Below are 21756 nucleotides of genomic sequence, written 5' to 3' on the forward strand. Positions count from 1 at the left end.
GATATTACGTCGTTGACAGGCGACAATGACCAGGGACTAGCCATTATTTAAAATTGGAATATCTCTGAAATTAAAATTCTTTGGGAAATTTGGGGATATTGTAAGTAGCCTACACAACTGCAAGAAATATATCACACTGTGCAAGTGATTTTTGGATATTTTATTACAAAAAATCTTACATTTTGTACCTTTAAGGGGGGCATCTTCCCCCATGTTACCATATATTCATTAATTTCAGCACATTTCCACTCCGTTTTAAATAGTATACTGTTCTTGTATTCAAATTAAGCGTGGTCCACTTCTGTGGACCTGCTGCGGAATTAATACAGAAGCAGCTGTAGATAGGCCTACTCGTATCAAGTATGTGATGATGTATCGTCGTAACGATGTATCGAAAACAGACCTATATCTGTGTGTGTGCGTGCGTGCATGTGTGTGTGGGTTAGTACGTTTCACTTTGGGCCAATTTCTGATTCACTGCAGTGGTCTAGAGCCTGTCATCCTTAAACAGAGAAAATGCTCATTCTCAGGTCTTTTTCGTGTCTCTTTCTCTCTCTCTACTTGTAGAATTGAAACATCAGCCTCAGAAAGTGCTGAGTGAAGACAGCGAGACCTGCAGCAGGTCTCCAGGGGTTTGCTGGTGTGATCACGCTAAACCCGTCCTGAGGTGTGGCCGATGCCTTTGGCCTCAACCCAAGTCTGTGTGGTGCGACAGTCCTGCACTCGAAACACAGCCCCCCATCCCCCCCACCACACACACACACACACACCGCTCCCCGACAGCCAATACTGATGACTCATCAGAAAAAAAGTGTGATGGGGTGCAGCTTCCTAAAGAATACTGACTTTAACAGCACTCCTGTGCATTTTATTAACCTATTTTAGATGCACTATATGTTTGAGATGAATGAAAACTGCCAGCTGATTTTGAGTCTGCACAGGATTCTGCATCGAGGAGGGTCATCGGGGTAAGACCTCCGTGTCTCATTCAGTATTCAGACACTGCAGAGGCACAGGCTGCCACCCGCATTACAACACACACACACACACACACACACAGACACAGTCAGACACTCCCTCTCACTGCAACATGCTTCAATCCCATGCACACATGCAGCACCTCTGCTTACACACATGACATGAAATACAGTTATTTCTTGATTTATTTATTTTTGCATTGCCATATTAAGTTTTCAATAATTATTTTTAATGGCCCTAAAATGTAGCCTACTTAATTTTCTTTATTTATTATATATATATATATATATGCAGACATGCAGCAACACATGAATGATAAGGTGGTATGCAAAACACTCACAAAATCAATCAGTTTGACTGCACCACATTTGTCCTTAAGGTTTCCGCATTACTTTTGTACTGAATTTAACAAAGAATATGATAAAGATCCTTATTATGACATATAATAAAGTAACAATTTCAGCTACACAGCAAAATAAACTCTTATTTAAACTCTTACTTAGTGCCTCAAACTTCAATATATTTCAAGTGCTTTGAAAGCTTCATTTATGAACAACGGACTGCCTTTATTGCAGGAACTTTAAGGCTCAGTTTTGGCTTTTTAAAAGGTGTCCAGTGATTCTCCAGAGGTCATCCGAGGAACCCCATATGTAGTTTTTATTTTTACATCTTTTGACCTTTATTTATCCTCAGTTCTCTGCATGATGACAATCTCCATCGCGTGAAAAGGGATGAGTGGCCACAAATGCAAAGGCATGGAATGAATGAGCTCTCTCCTGGGACTCTGTCTTTTTGCTCAGGGTTGCAGGTTTCCCCCTCCACCACCGCCCCTGCGTCAGATGATGCTCGCGGTCTGTGCCTATAAAAGATGCCGGTGTGACAACCCGACCGGCACTCTCCTTCTCTCTTTCTGTCTTCCCACATCCACACACTTCACTCACTCGGTCTGTGATCTTGAGCATTTCAGCATGAGTTATTCCGGCGACATGTACACGAGCAGCTCATACAGGAAGATTTTTGGAGATGCGCCACGGCGCGTCCCCGTGGGCAGCAGCCCGTCCCGGGTGAGCTACCGCTCCGCTCCCCAGCAGCAGCACCACCGCACCTACGGCTCTCCATCCCCCATGATCACATCCTCAAGTTACCGGACCAAACTCGGATCCGGCCGCGGCGTTGGCTACCAGACGGATACCGTAGACCTGACGCAGACCACCGCCGTCACCAACGAGCTGAAGATCATCCGCACCAACGAGAAGGAGCAGCTGCAGGGCCTGAACGACCGCTTCGTGACGTTCATCGAGAAGGTGCACAACCTCGAGCAGCACAACAAAGTTCTGGAGGCGGAGGTCGCGCTTCTGCGCCAGCGCCACAACGAGCCGTCGCGCCTGCACGACCTCTACGAGCAGGAGATCCGCGAGCTGCGCGGCCGTGTCGAGGAGATGACACACGAGAAGAGCCAGATGCACCTGGATTGCGTGCAGATGAACGAGGCGCTCGAGCGCGTCAAGGAGAAGCTGGACGAGGAGACCCGGCTGCGGGAGGAGGCCGAGAACAGCCTGAAGGGATACCGCAAGGACGTGGATGACGCCACGCTGTCCCGCCTGGAGCTGGAGAAGAAAGTTGAGTCCCTGCTGGATGAGATCGCGTTCCTCAGGAAAGTGCACGAGGAGGAACTGCAGGAGTTACAGGCGTCAATTCAGGCCACCCAGGTATGAAAAAATTTCGAATGATATTTATTTTGATCTGTTTGCTGGTTTTAGAGGGGTTTGGACACTTTTTAGCTGTCAGGCTGTGATGCCAACTAAAACCTGCATTACCAGGCTGGGAGATCATCTTTAAACAGCTAAGATCAGCTTGGCCATGCTGGAGACCAGCCTGGGATTAGTTGTTTTTTGGTGGCTAATGAGCATTACATTGCAAATACATAACATGCAATAGTTGCAAATGTGTATGTTTTAATTCCAGAAAGATATAACTAATCAGTTAAGCCAAATATTGCATATATGCTTAGATAGTATTGAAATCACCACATTAAATATTCTGTCAATTATTCTAAAATATGATTTGCATAATAACTGCTAGTGTAAAATGTACAATTTACAGTGTAATACCTTATTTGGTGAGATACAATTATAAAAAGCATACACATTCTGTTCCCAGAAATGTTCATTAATATCTCATATCAGAGTTTTGCAGTGTAATTTATGACTGTGTGATTTATGCAGTGGTATAATGATGCAGATCTATTTGGGAATGACATTTTTATTAACTTCCAGTCAAATAAAACAAGTTGTGGTTAAGCCAAATTTCCCATATGCTTTGGGTTTGAAAATTGCTACATAATATATACCCTAAAATGCTTAGTCAGGAAGCAAACATGTCCTTCAATATTTAAAATAATTATATTTGATTAGCTTACAACCAATTTAACATGAGTGAATCAACCTGACTACATAGCTTTACATCAATTAAAGTCATTTTAAAGGTCTTATCATGTAGAAATATCTTTATAAGATAGAAACTACATTGAGAAGATCAGATTAAGCAGATAAAGCCTATAAATACCATCTATCCATTAATGCTTTGAAATACTATGTTTATTAATAACTCATAGTGTGGGCATGCGTATCATGACTGTGCAGTGTCATTGAGTGCGGTGTGTGTCTGGGAGAATTTACAGCACTGCAGCTCAGACTGAGAATCTGACGCTGCACTGCACCAGGACCTCAGTCAAAATGTGCATTTATAATGCCAATCCCTTCTCTCGTGCAACTTTAACATCTACAAACAGAATATTTACCCAGACAAAGACAAGGAGAAGCCCTGGAGAGGGAGAAATCTATTTGAAGGTTGAGAGAAGGTTTTTTAAACTTCCTAACCTCCTGGCAACGAGGAGATGAGTAGCGCAGGATTTTAGGTGTGGCTGGCTGCAGAGTGGGTGCAGCGGGACCCCTGCGGCGCAGCGTCCTTGAGAGGGACTGCATCACTTTAGCCTCGCTCTCAGAGTCATGCATTTCTACTCTACGGAAGATTACATTTCCCGCAGTCTTTTATTTAATAACCCTGAATGTAACAATTACACTGTGACTGCTGTAAGCTGATGCTCATCATGCACGGGTTGCTGTTCTCTGTGTGTTGATGATGCATTGGATGAATCGCATCCTTATGAAAGCGTTCAGGCAGTGTCATCTTTCCTTGAGCATTAAAACCCCTGAGTCTGTGCTCCATCCCGCAGCCTCAAGGGCCCAAAACTTCATTACCACAAATTACACTCAAAGACTGATTAAACATGCATTGGCCAATATTAGCATTGCATATATCAGCTCTACTGCATTTTTGATAACTTCACTAACTGATGGACAGTGGTTTATTGTTTACATTCACTGTAAAACTGTTTATTTATCAGTATATTCTCTGACAAATTTAAGCAACTTTCTATTATGGACAGAATGTCTCATTTGTGCCAACAAATATATGGCAAATTATCTATATGTATAGCTATAATTTATACTCTCCTTTTGGCTCAAACATAAATGCCTGTTTCGGGGTATTAATTATTCATTAGAAATCAATTATGAATCAGCAACTAAATTACACTTCCTCCACCAATCAATTTGACAGACTAAAGGCTATTTATGGCTATCATTAACTACTATTCAAAAGTTTATGCTTACCAACAGCAAAATGAGTAATGTGAAATATCATTACAATTTAAAATAGTTTTCAATTATAATACATTTAAAAATGTAATCCTGTGATGGCAAAGCTGAATTTTCAGCATCATTACTCCAGTCTTCAGTGTCACATGATCCTTCAGAAAGCATTCTGATATGCTGATTTGCTGCTCAAGAAAGATTTCCTATTATTAACTGTGTTAAAAACAGTTGTGCTGTTTAATGTGGAAACCTGACTTTTGCTCAGGATGCTGTGATGAATCGAAAGTTCAGAAGAACACGATTTATTTAAATATCAATCTTTTTTAACTTTTCAAATGGGTTAATATTAGATTATAGTTGTATTAAACTTATTAACAAGTATTTTCCATGCTCAGGTGTCTGTCGAGATGGACGTCAGTAAGCCTGACCTTGCCGTGGCCCTGAAGGACATCCGTGCCCAGTACGAGACTCTGTCTTCCCGGAACCAGCAGCAGGCAGAGGAATGGTACCGCTCCAAGTTTGTCACCGTGACGGAGGCGGCGGCGCGCAACAACGATGCTCTGAAGCAGACCAAAGATGAGCTGTCCGAGTACCGTCGACAGCTGCAGTCCCGCACCCTGGAGATCGAGTCCCTGAAAGCCCATAATGAGTCCTTAGAGAGACAGCTGGGTGAGATGGAGGACCGCCACAACAACGAGATCGGCGAGATGCAGGTCAGTGCATTTCAGTCAATGCTTTTTACATTCAAATTATACATATACAATACAGTAGAGCCACTATAGTAAAACTGCTCCTATTTGCATTTTTATAATTTTATTTTAAAAGTATTATAAATTCTATAATGAACATAAGACTTTGAGTGAGTTTACATTTTACATTACACTTTTATCCAAATTTGTAAAGAAAAAAGCTAAAATCACTCATGAACAAACCCAAAAAGAGCATCCAAAGAACAACTGTCTACAAAGGAAGGAGTCATATGATGAACGCCACAAATTTGGTTTGTGACTTATTTGAAAAGTTTCTAGGTTTTTAATTTAAAAAAGTTTTTCAATGTGCTTCCAAACGTTTTGGACCCCGCTGTATTTAAAGGCATTTTTGAATGTATATTTTGCTCGTTGTGGGAATCTTTAAGCACCTCTCGATCCGATCATGATTCTGGAAATCGTGATCCGATTCTAAAATGATTCTTGATTTATAGATTTTTCCTTGTTAATTAATGAGTTTACTGACATTAAATATCAAATGTATTTGTGCATTTTATTAAATTACAAGTAAATTACAAATTAATAATATATCAAAAAGTGATATGTTAAGACTAAATATAGCAACAAATACAAGCAAATATAATGTAATGAAGGGAGACGAAGAAGAACATTACAAACAATAAACAAAAACTGGTTTCAGTATCTGAGAAGTTTTCCAGTCAACTGCAGTGCAGTGAGGGATTTTTTGTCTTTTTCTCAGCATTATGGCTGTTTGATTATTGCTGATGACATCAGACATCCTAGTGGCAGGTCTAGGTTGTATTCATTTGAATATATCAGATGTTTTGTCCAATCCGCAAGATAAGATTGTTTTTTTTTCCAGAAGAAATGCATACCCAGCTAACAAAAATAAATGCTAAGAACATTTTGCTATCATCCCCATCAAGTTATGAAAACATTAATACTGAATGTTCCCTGAAAACTCAAAATGTCCTAAAAAAAAATCTTGGTTATATAAATGTTACGGGAACTTTCCATTTTATAATTTTGCAAACATATTGCATCATTGCAACGTTACTTTTAATGTTCTCTGAACATTCTGAAACAATTAGTAACATTTAAAACAGTCAAACGTCCAACTAAAATATTTCAGGGGAAAAAAAACGTTCCATGAGCGATGTATAAATAACATTTAGAGAACATTATTAAAGACCTTTGAACGAACATTCTTTTAACGTTACTGGAAGAATGTTTGTTCATGACTTTGAGAGAAGTTTTTGGAGACATAAATGTCTTGTTTTTGGTGACAGGACACCATTCAGGAGCTGGAATCTGCTCTTCGGAGCACAAAAGGTGAGATGTCCCGCCACCTGCGGGAATACCAGGACCTGCTGAATGTCAAGATGGCACTGGACATTGAGATCGCAGCCTACAGGTGAGACTCAGAACTTATAATGTCATTAGTTGATACCTTTATGAATGTCCCATCCTTATCCATATATGGTCGTTCCCAACAGGAAGCTGCTGGAAGGTGAGGAATGCCGTCTGAGCTCTGTGAGCGGAGCCATGTTGCAGTCCGCCTACTCTTATCCATCGAGCCGCACTTATGCCCTGAGCTCCTACAGGAGGAGCGTAGCCAAACCTGAGACAGAGGAAGAGGAAGAGCAGGAAGAGGAGGTGGAGGAGGAGGAGAAGGAAGAAGGAGAGGAGGAGGAGGGAGCAGAGGAAGGAGAGGAGGCCGAGGAAGGAGAAGAACAGGAAGAAGGAGGCGATGAGGAGGAGGAGGAAGAGGAGGAGGATAAGAAGGAAAAGGAGGATGAGAAGAAGGAAAAGGAAGAAAAGAAGAGTCCAAAGGAGAACGAGAAGGAGAAAGAGAAAGAAAAGGAGAAAGAGAAGGAAAAGGAGAAGAAGAGCGATAGCAAGGCAGATAGCAAGAGTGAAAAGGGGGACAGTAACAAAGGCGAAAAGGCCGCTCCGGTTAAGAGCAAGTAAAGCTGCGTATCATCACTGCTTCCGCCACATCCGTCTGGACACATCCCTCCATGTCCCCACACACAAACACACACCTCATCCTCTCATCTTCACTTTCATTTCACTAGGTATGGCTGATTTCACCTGCTGATGCATCAGGATATCTGCGCGAAAGCATTCAAACCGATGTTTTCTGTATAGCACTCAAGAGATTCAACAAGGTCTATGCAGAGAGTATATATGGAGTAGTTCACCCAAAAAATGACACATTTTCTTATCATTTCTTAGTTTCCATTTTTCATACAACAGAAGTGGATGCTTTCAAGCTCTCCAAAAAGCACCATAAAGATTGTCCATGCAATTCTGTATTCCAAGTCTTCAAAAGTCATATGGTTTATGTGACAGAAATCCTAAAACTTTGAAATCGTGAGGTCGTGTTAGGATAGGTCATGTAATAGCCTAGTGCATGGACCACTATTAGGCACCATTCACACAGCATATGTTTTTGCATCATATTGTTTTATGTAAACATGCACTAGATGGACGTGTTGGACCTCGTGCGTGACGCAGTGCCCTAAAAATGCAGTGCTCAAATTAAAAGAAGTTTAAATTTGACAAAACACCCCTTTAGACCTTGATCTTTATTTCTTTTCCCCCTGCATCATACGTTTTTAAATACAAAAACACGTTCTGTGTGAATGGCACCTTTCTGTGTACCTTTTTGGGCAGTATAAATGCACTTCTTTTGTATGGAAAAGAGGAACTGTTAGGCCCTGTCCCAAATGGAGTGCTTCATGTGCACTTTATGTCTTGTGGACTTACAATGGCTGCTGCATAAGACCGTAGCGTAGGGTGTCCCACTTTTCATTTTAGGATTCAGAAGGGTGTTCGCGAGTCTTTCGATGCGCACTTCCCGGCGGCCAAAGCTGCGTTACGTCACGAAAGGGCGAACTTGTAGTGAGACCACAAGTGTTTAAGGTGGCATTTGGGACAGGGCCTTAGTCTAAGCTACAACAACATTTCATTTAGTCTAAGCCAGGGGTGTCCAAACTCAGTCCTGGAGAGTTTAGCTCCAACTTACTTCAACACACCTGCCTGGAAGTTTCTAGTGTGCTTAGTAAGACCTTGGTTAGCTTGGTTCAGGTGTGTTTAATTTAGGTTGGAGCTGAACTCTGCAGGACAATGGCCCTCCAGGAGCAGGATTGGACACCCCTGGTCTAAGCTATTCTTTGTGTCGCCCTAAAGACAATAATACGGAAAGATTAAATGATGACAAAATGTTCATTTTCGTGTCAAGACGGCAACTTAAGTGAAGATCAGACAGCAAGACCCCATTCACACCTGGTGTTCACGTGCCATTAGTAGTGCAGGACAGCACAAAGGAAGGTGATGCCATGCAAGGCAAAATGAACTGGTTCCAACCTCTCGGTGCTATTTAATTTAAAAAATAAGTGAGTTTGGACTTTGGAAGAGGTAATTATTCACAGAGCAACAGCATATCCATTATATAGAGCTTCACTCGAGTCCTGAATGTATGTCACGAGCCAAGCACAGGAACAGGCCACATCTCCTATATTTCCCAGCGATATTAGGGCATCTATACCCACATGAACGAAATTGTCCAAGCTCATTTCATTAAGTTCACTCGTAGGGTAAAGAATGTTCATTCACCTTTTCATGCAAAGCATGCATCATTTTTTAACTTTAATGAATGCATCCGGCCATCCCTTCATGGTTTCCTCAATTGCAATGGTCACAGCACGGCAAACGTGGCGGCATGGAGTTCATCAAGTTTGGTGGGATTAAAGATCAAATATTTATGGATTTCTTGGGGAGGGTTTCAATGTTTAGATTTTGGAGAGAGGAGTGCAACTGTAGTGTGGGAAAATCCTTCTGCAATTTAGATTCTGACGCTTTAGACGACGACTGCTGCTAAATATCCCTCTATTCCTTATTGTGTTCAAAAATGACCTCCTCTTGATTGATTCATTCGTGATGGAGCAGATCTCACTGTTTCTGAAGTAAATCTTCCTCTGTCTTATTTTCTCTTTCTCGATGTCTTTCTTCCACTTTCTCTTTCTAATCTGTGGCATGTCTTCCTTCTGAAACTAGATGAGGTTCCTGTCTTTAGCTCTTTCTTTTAGTGTTTCTGCTCACAAATAGGTGAATTTCATGAACAAATGTCCAGGTCTCCCCTGAAATCAAAAGAAAAAAAAATAGCATAATGAAAATGATGACGACTTTGAGGACAATTAAGATTAGTTGCGCCCCCTCCCAATGCCCAGCTAACAGGGAATGTTCTCAGAACTTTGGCTAAAGCTCTGGCAAGGAAAGAACGAGCAAACAATCTTTCAGGAACGTTAGTAGAAGGTTTGGTCAGAGTTATCTGGTCTTTAATAATGTTCTCAAAATGTTAGCCAAAAACATTATTTATACATTGTTCATGAAACTTTTTTCTGAAACAGTTTAGCTAGATGGTCGTCTTAAGAGAACTTTAAATAATGTTTTCATAACTTAATGGGAACGTTAGTAAAATGTTCTTAGAACATGTATTTGTTAGTTGGGTTCTCATTACCATATAATGCGTCTGTACGTTTTACTTGTTTTATTTCTCATTACTCTTATTATTCTGATTATTTTTACTGTGTGACAGTAAAAATACTTCTCTATTACAGTAAAAATTTTGTAATACAATTATTTTATTTCAGTTAATTAATGGAGCCTTTTCATATTTCCAGGGTTCTCAGAAGTCGGATAGTTGGGTAAACTTCTAGGGGAGGTGACAAAAAAATATAATTTTTGTATTTCCATTTGCTCTAATAGCAAAATAAACGATCTGTGATAGAGTTTCCACAACTTTCCAAAAGGGGGAAAAAATAAAGAGAGATTGATTAGGTAAGAAAGATGTCAAATTTGCTGCCACTCAGCCGTTGTATTATTATATGTTTGTGTATATTTGTTGTGGGGTTGATTTGTTTTTGCGTAAGAGCTTTCAGGCTTCAGGAAGCAGTGTAAACATGACGGGTCCAGTTCGCTTCTCACCCTGCAGAAGACAGGCTGGCTATAGAGAGGGCAGAGGGGTCACAGACAGTCATAGTGAAGAGCTATTAACCGTCACATTAGTACTCCAGATAAACAGCACTACAAGAACCCATTCAGACAGCTATATCAACCACCTCCAATGACCCTTCACAATGCAGGCCTGGTTGATCGATGATTACAGGACGCAGATTCTGTGACATTATGGGTTGGTGTCTCATTTTATCAATTTAGATTTATTTACAGCTGTGAGAAAGCATCGGGATTGTTTCTAAAATGCGATCTGATCTTCATTTGTCACAATAAATAACCTTATGAAACAAACAGCACTCAATACTTTGCTAAATCTTTACAAATTCAACATCATGGATGGAAAGATAACTAATGAATCCAGTATTTTGGCTTCTTCCTTTCACATTTGAAAAATCTTTTGGTTAATGCGTCTTAAATGGGTGTTTTGTGCATAAACCTTTGTGCAAATAAAGAGTTAAATGTCTGCCCACAGAATACTGTTGTAGTAGTAGTGTTTGTTTTGGTAGTGTTTAGCAAAATTGGGTATTTGATTCAATGTGTCCCTTTGACAAAGACTGACTGGAGATGCACCCGCATTATCCTTGATTTTAACTATTTCCATCAATGGTCTTGATTTTTTATGCAGTTTGATCAATAAATATATGGCGATTGAAAAGACAGCTACATAATGTTGCCCAGATACGGCCCACATCTGGTAGGCGTGGAATCCATATACCGGATGTGGCCCGGATCTGGGCCGACACTATGTTGCTGTCTGGGATGTGTTGTTTGTTAAATAAGACTTGCCCGATGAGACTGGATCACACTTCCGGAAAAATACCATTCCAAAGAGTCCTTAAATGTTAAATTGTATAAATGAGTCATTGGTTTCTAAGAAAAGTCTATAAAGTGTTTTGGTCGTATTTTGAATTACGCGTAACGTATTGTTTTAGAGCTACATGAAATGAATACGGCACTCAATGAATAATGTCCTGGCTGAAAATTACAGTGCATTTTCCATTTTTCAACTGACTTGTTTTCTTACAGTGTGGTGACAGTGATGTTAAAGTGAGTTTACTGTTCGGGCTCATTTTTGCAGCAACCTTTGGGTTGTAAAAATAATCCAAATAGTAGGTCTGGATTATATTATAATTCAAAAGGGTAGAAGAGGGAAGAGCCAAGAGCAAGATTTCCAATAAATGTAATAAAACAGTTGTCGCAATTATTCATGAAATGAATCAATCAAGAGGAGTTTCAATTTGCATGGCTTGATTCACTTGGAGCTTGACAATATGAGGGGGTGGGATAGATTTGCTTGATGTGTGTAAAAATGTACGTAAATGCCTTAATCATGAATCTAAACTGCTTAAAAGAGTCCGCACGTTTTGTGCATCTCGACGACACTGTTTCAGAGATGGTTCAGGAGTGCTGACACTTTAACTGTATGGCTGCTAACTGATACAGTGATGTCCCCCTAAAGCCAAATAAAGCCATTTATCAACCAAACGTACCATATGTGACCTCTTTGTCTCGTGTTATATCAAGCAAACACAACACACACACAGTTGTTTTATTTAAAGATTTGATTACTGATACATAAACATACTCTTAAAACTAAAGGTTCCAAGAGGATTTTTTTTCCACAGTGATGCCATAGAAGAACAATTTTGGGTTCCACAAAGAACATTGCAGTGAACCATTCTTAAAAGAACGTTTTTTTTTTCTTAGTGCAAAGAACATCTATCTATCTATCTAATTACAGGAACGTCTTTCTGTCTGTCTGTGTGTCTGTCTGTCTGTCTGTCTGTTAATCGAATATCTCTCGAACCGTTAGTCCCATGGATTTCAAACTTTTCAAAAAGATATCGTTAAATATATCTGTAAAAGAAGCACACATTTAAGTTGTGGTTTAAAAATAAACATTCTGACATAGCTGGGTTTCAGTCACGTGATAATGATGACGCGCGAAATTCAGATGGAGGGCAGGGAGTGAAGAGCGCAATGGACGAGATGGTGGAAAGTCCGTACTGCACTACTTTACACGCTATTGCAAGAGAAAGATATAAACAAAAAATCAAACCTATGTTGGACGTGATCCTTACGTTATGAAGAGGAGCGATTTTTCAACTGAATTGAAAGATTTTCCTGCCATCGAGGCGGTAGATATCAGCAACTACCTCGTCTTACAGACATACTTTGACTTTACAAAGTTCGGAAACGTTACACAAAAATAGCCACTTAAGTTGTATTATCTCACCTTTGACGAAGTGATCACTGCACACACGGGCATTTTCCCATTCGGCTCCTCCCGACCGCAGACGTAGGTTTGCAATCCGTTTTCCCAGAGTTTTACGGTCCATTTCTTGCTTTTTCCCCCCTTATGAACAACAACTTTTGGTACACGATAAAAACTCCTCGTGGTTTGATCGATTTAAGTAACCATAAACGACGCAAAACATAGGCATTTTGAGTTTGTCATAGTGCTTTCTAAATACAGCAAATCACTTTCTGCCCTCCATTTGCATTTCGCGCCATGGCAACGCAGTGGCGTGACGTCATATGAAAACAAGCTATTAGAGAGGGTTGTGGTTTAAAAATAAACATTATGTCAGCTAAACATTAAGTCAGCTACACTGTTTACTTCTGAAGTAAAACAGTAGCGATTCTTTTTGATAAATGTAGTGATTCTTTTCAAGGTTGTTATTATACATTTATTACAATGTAATTATACGTTTATTACAATGTAATTATACATTTAGTACAGTGTTATTATACATTTATTACAATGTAAATATACATTTATTACAATGTTATTATACATTTGTTACATTATTATTATTATACATTTGTTGATTCTTTATTAAAAGTAGAGATTTTTTTTTTTAAAGTAGCGATTCTTTTTGAAAAAAAGTAGCGATTCTTTTTGAAAAAAGTAGCGATTCTTTTAGAAAAAGTAGCGATTCTTTTAGAAAAAGTAGCGATTTAACTGAATCCGTAAGTCAGCTACACTGTTTAATTCTGAATATTATATTTTATTCTGGTGCGCTTAACGTTATCGTTTTCTCAGAGTTTAGGCTCCTGTGTAATAGTAGCCTAGGCTATTCAGCAACTCAAACATACCAAACCAACAATTACTAAAAACACACAAAAACTGATTTTGCACGGGCATTGCACTAGTTTTAATAATTAAAATAACCGTTTTCTACAATAAAGAACATTTTGTGGAATAGAAAGGTTCCATGGATGTTAAAAGGTTCTTCATGGAACCATCGATGCCAATAAAGAACCTTTATTTTTACAAGTGTTAATCATTCAGAAGGCTACCATGATTTATACTAATAATACATGCTTTGGTAAAAACATAATCAGAGTTTTAAGGAGGGCAGTTAGCATGTCTCAAAAAGGTTTTAGTCTGACCGAATTGCATAGTTTTATTACTGCATGTCATCTGAGGGAGACTAGACAGAGCGTATAAATTATGCATCTAGCAAATAACCATTCTGCTGACGGCACATCTCCTGTTCTCGGCTAGACGAATCCAGAACAACTCCAAAATGTAATGCTCTCAGCTCTTTGGGAATCAATCACATTTAAATCTAAACCATTGGGTGATTCTCATCCTTTACTGTATGAGATTTACCTCTGAGAAAGACTTGAATGGTTTTTCTGATATTGTACTTAGCATATGTACAAAAAAAAAAACAGCATATACTATAACTTATTTTTTGTTTTACATTGATGACAATGAAGACATTTGTAATAATGTTAAACGATTTCTTTCAAATAAATGCTGTTCTTTTGAACTTTCCATTCATTTCAGGACTATAATACGTTAAGAGCTCGCTCAAGTACTGCGGAGCTAAACCATTTAGTGCTTTGTAAGTATTTCAGCAATATTTTGAAATTTATACAATGTTTAATAGGGAGCCAATGCAGTGCTGACCGAACCGGGCTAATATGGTCATACTTCCTGGTTCTGGTAAGAACTCGAGCTGCTGCGTTTTGAACTAGCTGTAGTTTGTTTATTAAGCGTGCAGGGCAACCACCCAGTAGAGCATTACAATAATCTAGCCTTGAGGTTATGAACACATAAACTAATTATTCTGCATTTGTCGCAGACGCATTTGAGCATATGGCGTAATTTAGATGTGTTTTTAAGATGGAAGAATGCGGTTTTACAGATACTAGACACGTGACTTTCAAATGAAAGATTGGCATCAAAGAGCACACCCAGGTTCCTAACTGACGACGAAGACTTGACAGAGCAGCCATCAAGTGTTAGACAGTATTCTAGGTTATTACGTGAGGACGTTTTTTGTCCAATAATTAGAATCTCTGTTTTTTCAGAATTTAGTAGTAGGAAATTACTAGTCATCCAATTTTTAATATCAGCTATGCATTCCGTTAATTTTGTGATTGGTAAGTTTCGTTAGGTTTTGAAGAAATATACAGCTGAGTTTCATTGGCATAACAGTGAAAGCTAATTCCATGTTTCCTAATGATATCTCCTAATGGTAGCATGTACAGTGTGAACAGCAGCGGTCCTAGTACTGAGCCTTGTGGTATGCCATACTGAACTTGTGATCGATAAGACATCTCTTCATTTACTGCTACAAACTGATAACGGTCAGATAAGTATGATTTAAACCATGCTAGTGCAATTCCACTAATGCCAACATAGTTTTCTAGTCTATTTAAAATAATGTTGTGGTCAATGGTGTCAAATGCAGCACTAAGATCGAGTAACACTGATAGAGAGATACAACCACGATCAGATGATAAGAGCAAATAATTTGTGACTCTAATGAGAGCTGTCTCAGTACTATAGTACGGTCTAAATCCGGACTGAAAATCCTCGCAGATATAATTTTTATTATCATTATCATTATTTTGATATAATTATTGACAGACTGCACATTATTTGTGTCTTGCTATATGGCTATTTTCCAAAAAACCTAAATAAATATTGAAAAGATTACATAATGCAAGAAAGAAATAAAACTAGCTGTGGAAATCATTTTTCTTTTCTTTTTTTCTTTTCTTTTTTATTTAACATTCAGACATACATACAAACCAACATAGTGCAGTAGTGAGCAATCTTGTAAATCCATAATCCCAGAAGTGACATAAAAGTGATTTAAGTGTTTGATCTAAGTGTGTATGTGAGCGGGTGTGAGTGTGAGTATGTGTATGTGTGTGTATGCGTAAACAAAGTAACCATTTATTATTTATTACCATTGTCATTACCATCACCACCCTACTCCCCACTACCACCACACTGCCAATATTGTGTTGGTCGATTTTTATTTGCATCCTTCCTCCTATGTAACAATTGCCATTGTCAACCCTGTATAAAATAAAAGATGATATAATAAGATAATATAAGATAACCTTCCCCCACATCTCATCAGTCCCTATCTTTTCCTAATTTTTTTTATTTATTTTTTTTGGGTGTGTGTTATGTGCAATGTCTAAGGTGCATTAAAAGAGGGAGTACAGTGCGAGAGTGTCTCAAATTGGGACAGAGATGCTGTCCCGTTGAAACCACTTCTCACCTGTTTTGCCTGCCTTGGTGTTTGTGAGGTTTTCCATACATACATATTCCTTTTTTTTTTCTATTCTATGTTGTGGTGCATTAAAAACCCATGAAGAGATGAAGGGGGAATTATTGCAGTAGTGATGACAATGACACTTAATTCCAATACAGCATTGACAATGGCAATATTGATGATTATAATAATAATGATAATAATAATATTAATAATAAATGATAATGATGGTGGCAGTGGTGACCGCATTGGTGAAAGCAAAAGACAGCAACAACAGCAATTACAACAATGAAAAAATAAAAGTGAAAATAGTAATCATAACAATAACAGTAAAGATAGTAATAACAATGATGACAAACAAGTTCAAACAACTAAAATGCATTAATACTCGTGGGTTGATTAAGAAGGTGGGAGGAGTCGGAGTTGAAAACAGAGATAGGATTCATAGCTGTAAGAGGTCAGAAAGTGTTGGACGGCAGAGGTCAGTTTCAGATGTGTAATTATGAAATCATTTTTCTGGCATAACTCATAAATACAGTTTAGTAGTCTACAGAACATATTTTACCACAGAAAGATGTAGGTGATTTAGCCTATTTTATAATTTTAAGCCAATCACAGACTCAAATGTAAAGTACTCTGTCTAAAATGAAGTCCTGAAATATTTAATCAGCTAAATTATTAAAAGACAGCAGATTCTTCTCAGAAGTTAGTGCCAGAAATATCATAAAAATGAACAGAGAATATTAATAGTCAGTTGTAGAGCAGAATAGTAATATAGAGATATGTATTCATGGCTAATGTAATGCCAGCACAAACTAACTATAACACAGGGGAACAAGATGATGAGACCTTTTTTTAATAATTAAAAAATTAAATTTTATAGAGGCCTACCTTTTTTAATATAAATATATATATATATATTTTAATTTAGACAATTATGTGAATTAATTAACCACTTATTTCAAATAGATCATATTTTAATACATAAAAATGCCCCATATCTGTCAGTGCATGGTGATGTTCAGGAGTGCAATGATTCTGCACATAATTGAATGTTTATTAACAATATTTTGACAACTAGTTTAAAAAAAAAAACTCAAAGAAAGGCTAAAAGCCTGCAGAACTGAATTATATTTGTGGGATTGGCAACTTTATCATTGATATTATTGTATCTTGTTCTCAGCCCCCTCCCTCCATTACTCTATTGCTATATATAGGCTTCTGCATTGCAGATGTCCCATAAAGCAAAGCCTGCAGTCGTGTGTGAGATCTTGTTTTAATTCCCAGGTTAAAGCTGTTCGATCTCTGTCTCTCACGCATTGACTGCATAACTGATACAGCATGACAAAGCAGAACATTGAGGTGTGTATAACACGCACAAACATGCTGCATGGTCAGTACAAATCTGACAAAGCAACAATAATCACCTTGCTGCAGTTGTCTAGGACATTTGAAACCAACGCTTTTGCATTTGACATGACTGTTTTTAGGTTTGTGAATCTACAACAGCTTCCTTTAGACTATTTTGATACCTAAAGTGTAAATTTATACTAATTAAATTAGGCATAAATCAGTGCTTGTGTAGCTGCCAGTTTACTAAAACATGAGTTTGACCGGAAGTAGCAAACCCAGGCAAACACTCTATTTGGAGAATTTCCTGTTAAATGCGCCAGTGCTTTTCTGAGTGAAAAAAATCCTTTAAAAAAACTCACACTGGAGGTTTAGATAGAATATTTTAAATTTACGTGCGAAAGGGTTAAACAACAAAAGTGCATATTATGACACTTACCTGCAGCACAAACGAATTCTTATTCCGATACGCCTGTGACCTGCACAGACGAGTGACTGTCATCAAAAATGTGTTTGTTCTCGTTTTATTAATGATTAAAAGACGGATACGGTAAAGGGAATAATCATTTTTGTATTGAAATACACAAATATATCCTCCCAAACGCAAACAGGATCCTTAATCTCAGGAATAGGCTTTTCGTGAAAATGTGGTCTTTACCGCCACCTAATGTACACCCTTTGCGACGACATTTTACTACCCAATGACAGAAAAAAATATGCTGATTTGATGATCTGTGAAATCAAATTACTATTATAAAACGCAGTTTAAAATTCATACTTTTAACTAGATGACCCTCGTTTGCAGCAGATTTATAACAGCCGCCTGGAACTATTACTGGGTGGATAAATATTTAATACAATTTTACAAATGAATAATTGTTAAATACATTTGATTCATCAGGGAATAAATAACATGCACTGCTGTGCATCTATTACTATACTGATCACCACACAAAACTATAAATGCAGTTAACAACTCTTTAGTAGACTGATAAACATTTTTTTTAAATGTTTTAACCATATTCAATAATAATTTAAATTTCATAAAAAGATGTACTTAAGTTGGTCAAGAAGCACTCTTAAGTTAAACTAATTGCATTTAACACATTTTGTAAATAACATGCAATTAGGTGTCCAAAAACATTACACTCAATTTGCACCCAAGAATATTATTTTAGTAAATTATTTCTGCAATCCTTATTTTTAAAGCTATGCTAAAGTGTACTTTCTCATGGTTGTGTCATTAATTTTCTGTAAATAACACACATTATTTCTGTATTAACTATGATTAAAATTATTTGGTATCACTTTGTCAAAAGAACATGGCAGATAAAATAAAAACAAACATTTTGGTTTTGTATAAAATGTTTTTATCACTTCCATTTTTCAGTATAAAACAGCTCCATAGCTCTGGCCAATTCAACAAACAATTCCACAGTCACAACAGGAAAGATCAGACACTTCCTGTTTGTTTCTCTAAAATACCTGACATCTGGGTTGGGATGGAGGAGGGGGGCTTATTTGCCATTCTAGTTTTGGCGATATAACATTAACACAAAAACTCTAACAAATCACTTGTGGTTAGCTAGTATAACATTAATATTAACTTAAAAAAGAAAAATAGAACGGATGAATGGATGAACACAAGCCGATCTGGTCACATATCCCAAATGCAAGTCCTCGAGTCCATGTCAGCATAGCGACCCCAAAGGGAACTACGCAGTCTTCTGCTGGCCCTTCTTACCGATCAGAGACTTGTGGATGTGTGGAATCACACCTGCGAGAAGACACCAAACACACAAGTGATTCACATCCTCATCTGTCAACACATCAGTGTGTATGTAACATAAACAAACTCCAACTTACCACCACCAGCGATAGTTGCCTTGATGAGGGAATCCAACTCCTCATCTCCACGAATGGCCAGCTGTAGATGGCGAGGAGTGATACGCTTCACCTTCAGATCTTTTGAAGCATTTCCTGCCAACTCCAAAACCTAGAACAAGAATTAAACCTGATTAATAGCTTGCCACACATCAACATATATATTATATTTGCAACATGCAGGTCAATGGCAGAGTCTTACTTCAGCTGTGAGATATTCAAGGATGGCTGCGCTGTACACGGCTGCTGTTGCTCCCACACGACCGTGGCTTGTAGTGCGGGTCTTCAAGTGCCTGTGGATACGACCCACTGGGAACTACAAATTTCAGATATGCATTCCTTAGAAAGTTGTATCTGACTTTTATTCGACTCGAAATATTGTGACCCAACAAATTCCACATCCACACCCATTTCACCGAAGGCTATTTAACAAATGGATCGTTTATTTTGGGAACAGAAAACCAGCATCGCCAGCAGAGCAAATAAGAAAAACATTAGCTTACCTGAAGTCCAGCCCTTTGTGAGCGAGACACTGCTTTTGCCTTGGCTTTGCCACTGTCTTTACCTGCCTTTCCTCCTGCCTACAAAACAATATATAGACTCAGATCCAGCGCATACAAACATTCAAGTTTGCACAAAACAAACTAGCAGCATAATCAATAACAGTATGAAAACAATTATTGGGGGTTTAGGTTAATTGTACTCCACTATAGGAGCTGTGCAAATTTAATAATATTATATTAAGAGATTATTTTTATATCTAAAACATTTTAATGTATTATTTTTTGTATGTAAAAATATATGCAATAAAAACTATTTTACATATGAATTCAATGAATACAAATAAAATATTACATGTATTATTAATATTTCATTTTGTAAAGCATTACGTTTAACATAGAAAATTAAATTACACTTCATTTTAATATGAAAAACGTATAGAATCTAATTTTTTACATGTAAAAAAAATACAGTCTTTACACGTAAAAATAATATGCAATCAACTGTAAAGTAATATATTTAATTGATCATACGTAAGGTTTTTTAATATATAAATTATGTCATGTGTGTCAATTATTGTACAAATCATCAAGGCATGTATTATTAATGCATGACTCGTTCAAATGAATTATTACAGGTAACGTTATAGTATAAACAGAAGGCCTATAAAAAACGCAGGTTTGGAGAAAATACTCCACTTTTCTTGGCCATTTGCACCGTTTCCCATTCAGAGGGTATGAGTAAAACATATCCATTTGGAATGGGATCCTATTCTTCCTTCACATGAATTAAAGTTTACCTTAAAACTTAAAGCAATGCCATCTGCCACTTCACTGAATGCCAATGAGTCCTATTATAACAGGTAAATCTCCCGCTCATATGACTGACACCCTAAACTGACAATACAGGTTGCCCGTGTTTCTGACATAAACCTGCACATACAAAAAAAATGCATAACGCAATTCCTAGGAGTTGTTGGTCTTTGAAGAACTACACAATAAATGAAGAGTATTTAAACTGATCAGCGCGAGCTCTCCACTGCCGCTGACGGATTAGCTTAGCTTTGCTGCTTGGAGAAATATCCTCAACAGCTGCGACGTATATCAACAAAACATTTAAAACATATAAGATAGTTATGTTCAAGACGGAAATCATTTCCATTGGGACAAGAAACGTCGTGATAAATTAAATAAAAAGTAAAAAAAGACTATTAGCACGCGCTAAGAGCGCTGAATCCAACCTGCGTTAGCTCAGAGCTAGCCGTAGAATGTTTAAACAGACGACAAATGAGCAATATAACACGCGGATGGACATTTCGAGTTCAAGAAAATGGTTTTACGGACCAAGATCGAAGAATTTCATACCATTTCAGCGAAGTATTACTTTGAATGGGATCCAGTGAGGTTTGGCTAAAATCTATTTCGCCTCTTGACTCAGAGGAACAATAAACTCCGTTCAGCAGAGAACGCTCGAGGCATAGCGAGAAGTGGAACCAGCCAATCAGAATATCCGTTGTTCGTTCGAATTTCGGGAAGGCCAATGAGATTTCAGCATGTATCTGCTTCTACCATCCCCCATCGATGAATGATTTTCGTAGAGGATAAAACGTAGGCGGGACTTTAATAGTGACAACTGCCTGAAATTTACTCGATTTACAGAAAACGTATGATTTCATGTTAATAACAAGGCTTAAGAGTAAGATCAATTATAAAACCACATAAAACCAAATAGAAATTATAATCAAAATGTAACTTTTTTCTTTATCTTATTATTCTCATATTCAATATAAATCGCAACTGTCACATGAGGCGAAATCAAGTATTAAAACATTTTCTGTTGATAATAATACATTGTTTGTCCTTTTTATAAATATCAATTTATATAGTAAAATGTCAAATATGACTCTGACTTTGATGTATAAAGAAAGGGAGTTCTAAAACTCTATCTTTGATTTAACATTTTTTTATACAGATTGCTGTACTTATGGATTATTACTTACACTTACACTAAGTCAGGGGTTTTGATGTCAAGGACCCTCATATGTAATGACCCCCTTTCCGAGACACCCTTCCTCGCGAGAATATAGGAACGTGTTGTTTAGTATATTTG

At 37.8% G+C, this 21756-nt stretch overlaps 2 protein-coding genes across 2 annotated transcripts; one reads left to right on the plus strand and one right to left on the minus strand.

Annotated features, from left to right (window-relative positions):
• The first annotated feature begins 1696 nt into the window (after positions 1 to 1696).
• zgc:65851 (uncharacterized protein LOC321113 homolog) lies at positions 1697 to 7392 on the plus strand. The gene is made up of 4 exons (XM_056254707.1): positions 1697 to 2687; positions 5030 to 5347; positions 6652 to 6776; positions 6859 to 7392. Exons 1-4 carry the CDS (start codon positions 1743 to 1745, stop codon positions 7331 to 7333), a joined length of 1863 nt encoding a protein of 620 aa, XP_056110682.1. The 5' UTR covers positions 1697 to 1742; the 3' UTR covers positions 7334 to 7392.
• Positions 7393 to 18609: 11217 nt separating this feature from the next.
• On the minus strand, positions 18610 to 21164 carry LOC130088102 (histone H2A.V). Its single transcript, XM_056254719.1, has 5 exons — positions 21012 to 21164; positions 19650 to 19727; positions 19349 to 19462; positions 19129 to 19258; positions 18610 to 19039 (listed from the first exon to the last, which is right to left on the minus strand). The coding sequence occupies exons 1-5, from the start codon at positions 21012 to 21014 to the stop codon at positions 18978 to 18980; spliced, it is 387 nt and encodes a 128-aa protein (XP_056110694.1). The 5' UTR covers positions 21015 to 21164; the 3' UTR covers positions 18610 to 18977.
• Between the last annotated feature and the right edge of the window lie 592 nt (positions 21165 to 21756).

The sequence above is a fragment of the Rhinichthys klamathensis genome, unplaced genomic scaffold (assembly GCF_029890125.1).
Source record: "Rhinichthys klamathensis goyatoka isolate OS25496 unplaced genomic scaffold, OSU_Roscu_1.1 h1tg000114l_1, whole genome shotgun sequence".
In the NCBI taxonomy this organism is placed as follows: Eukaryota; Metazoa; Chordata; class Actinopteri; order Cypriniformes; family Leuciscidae; genus Rhinichthys; species Rhinichthys klamathensis.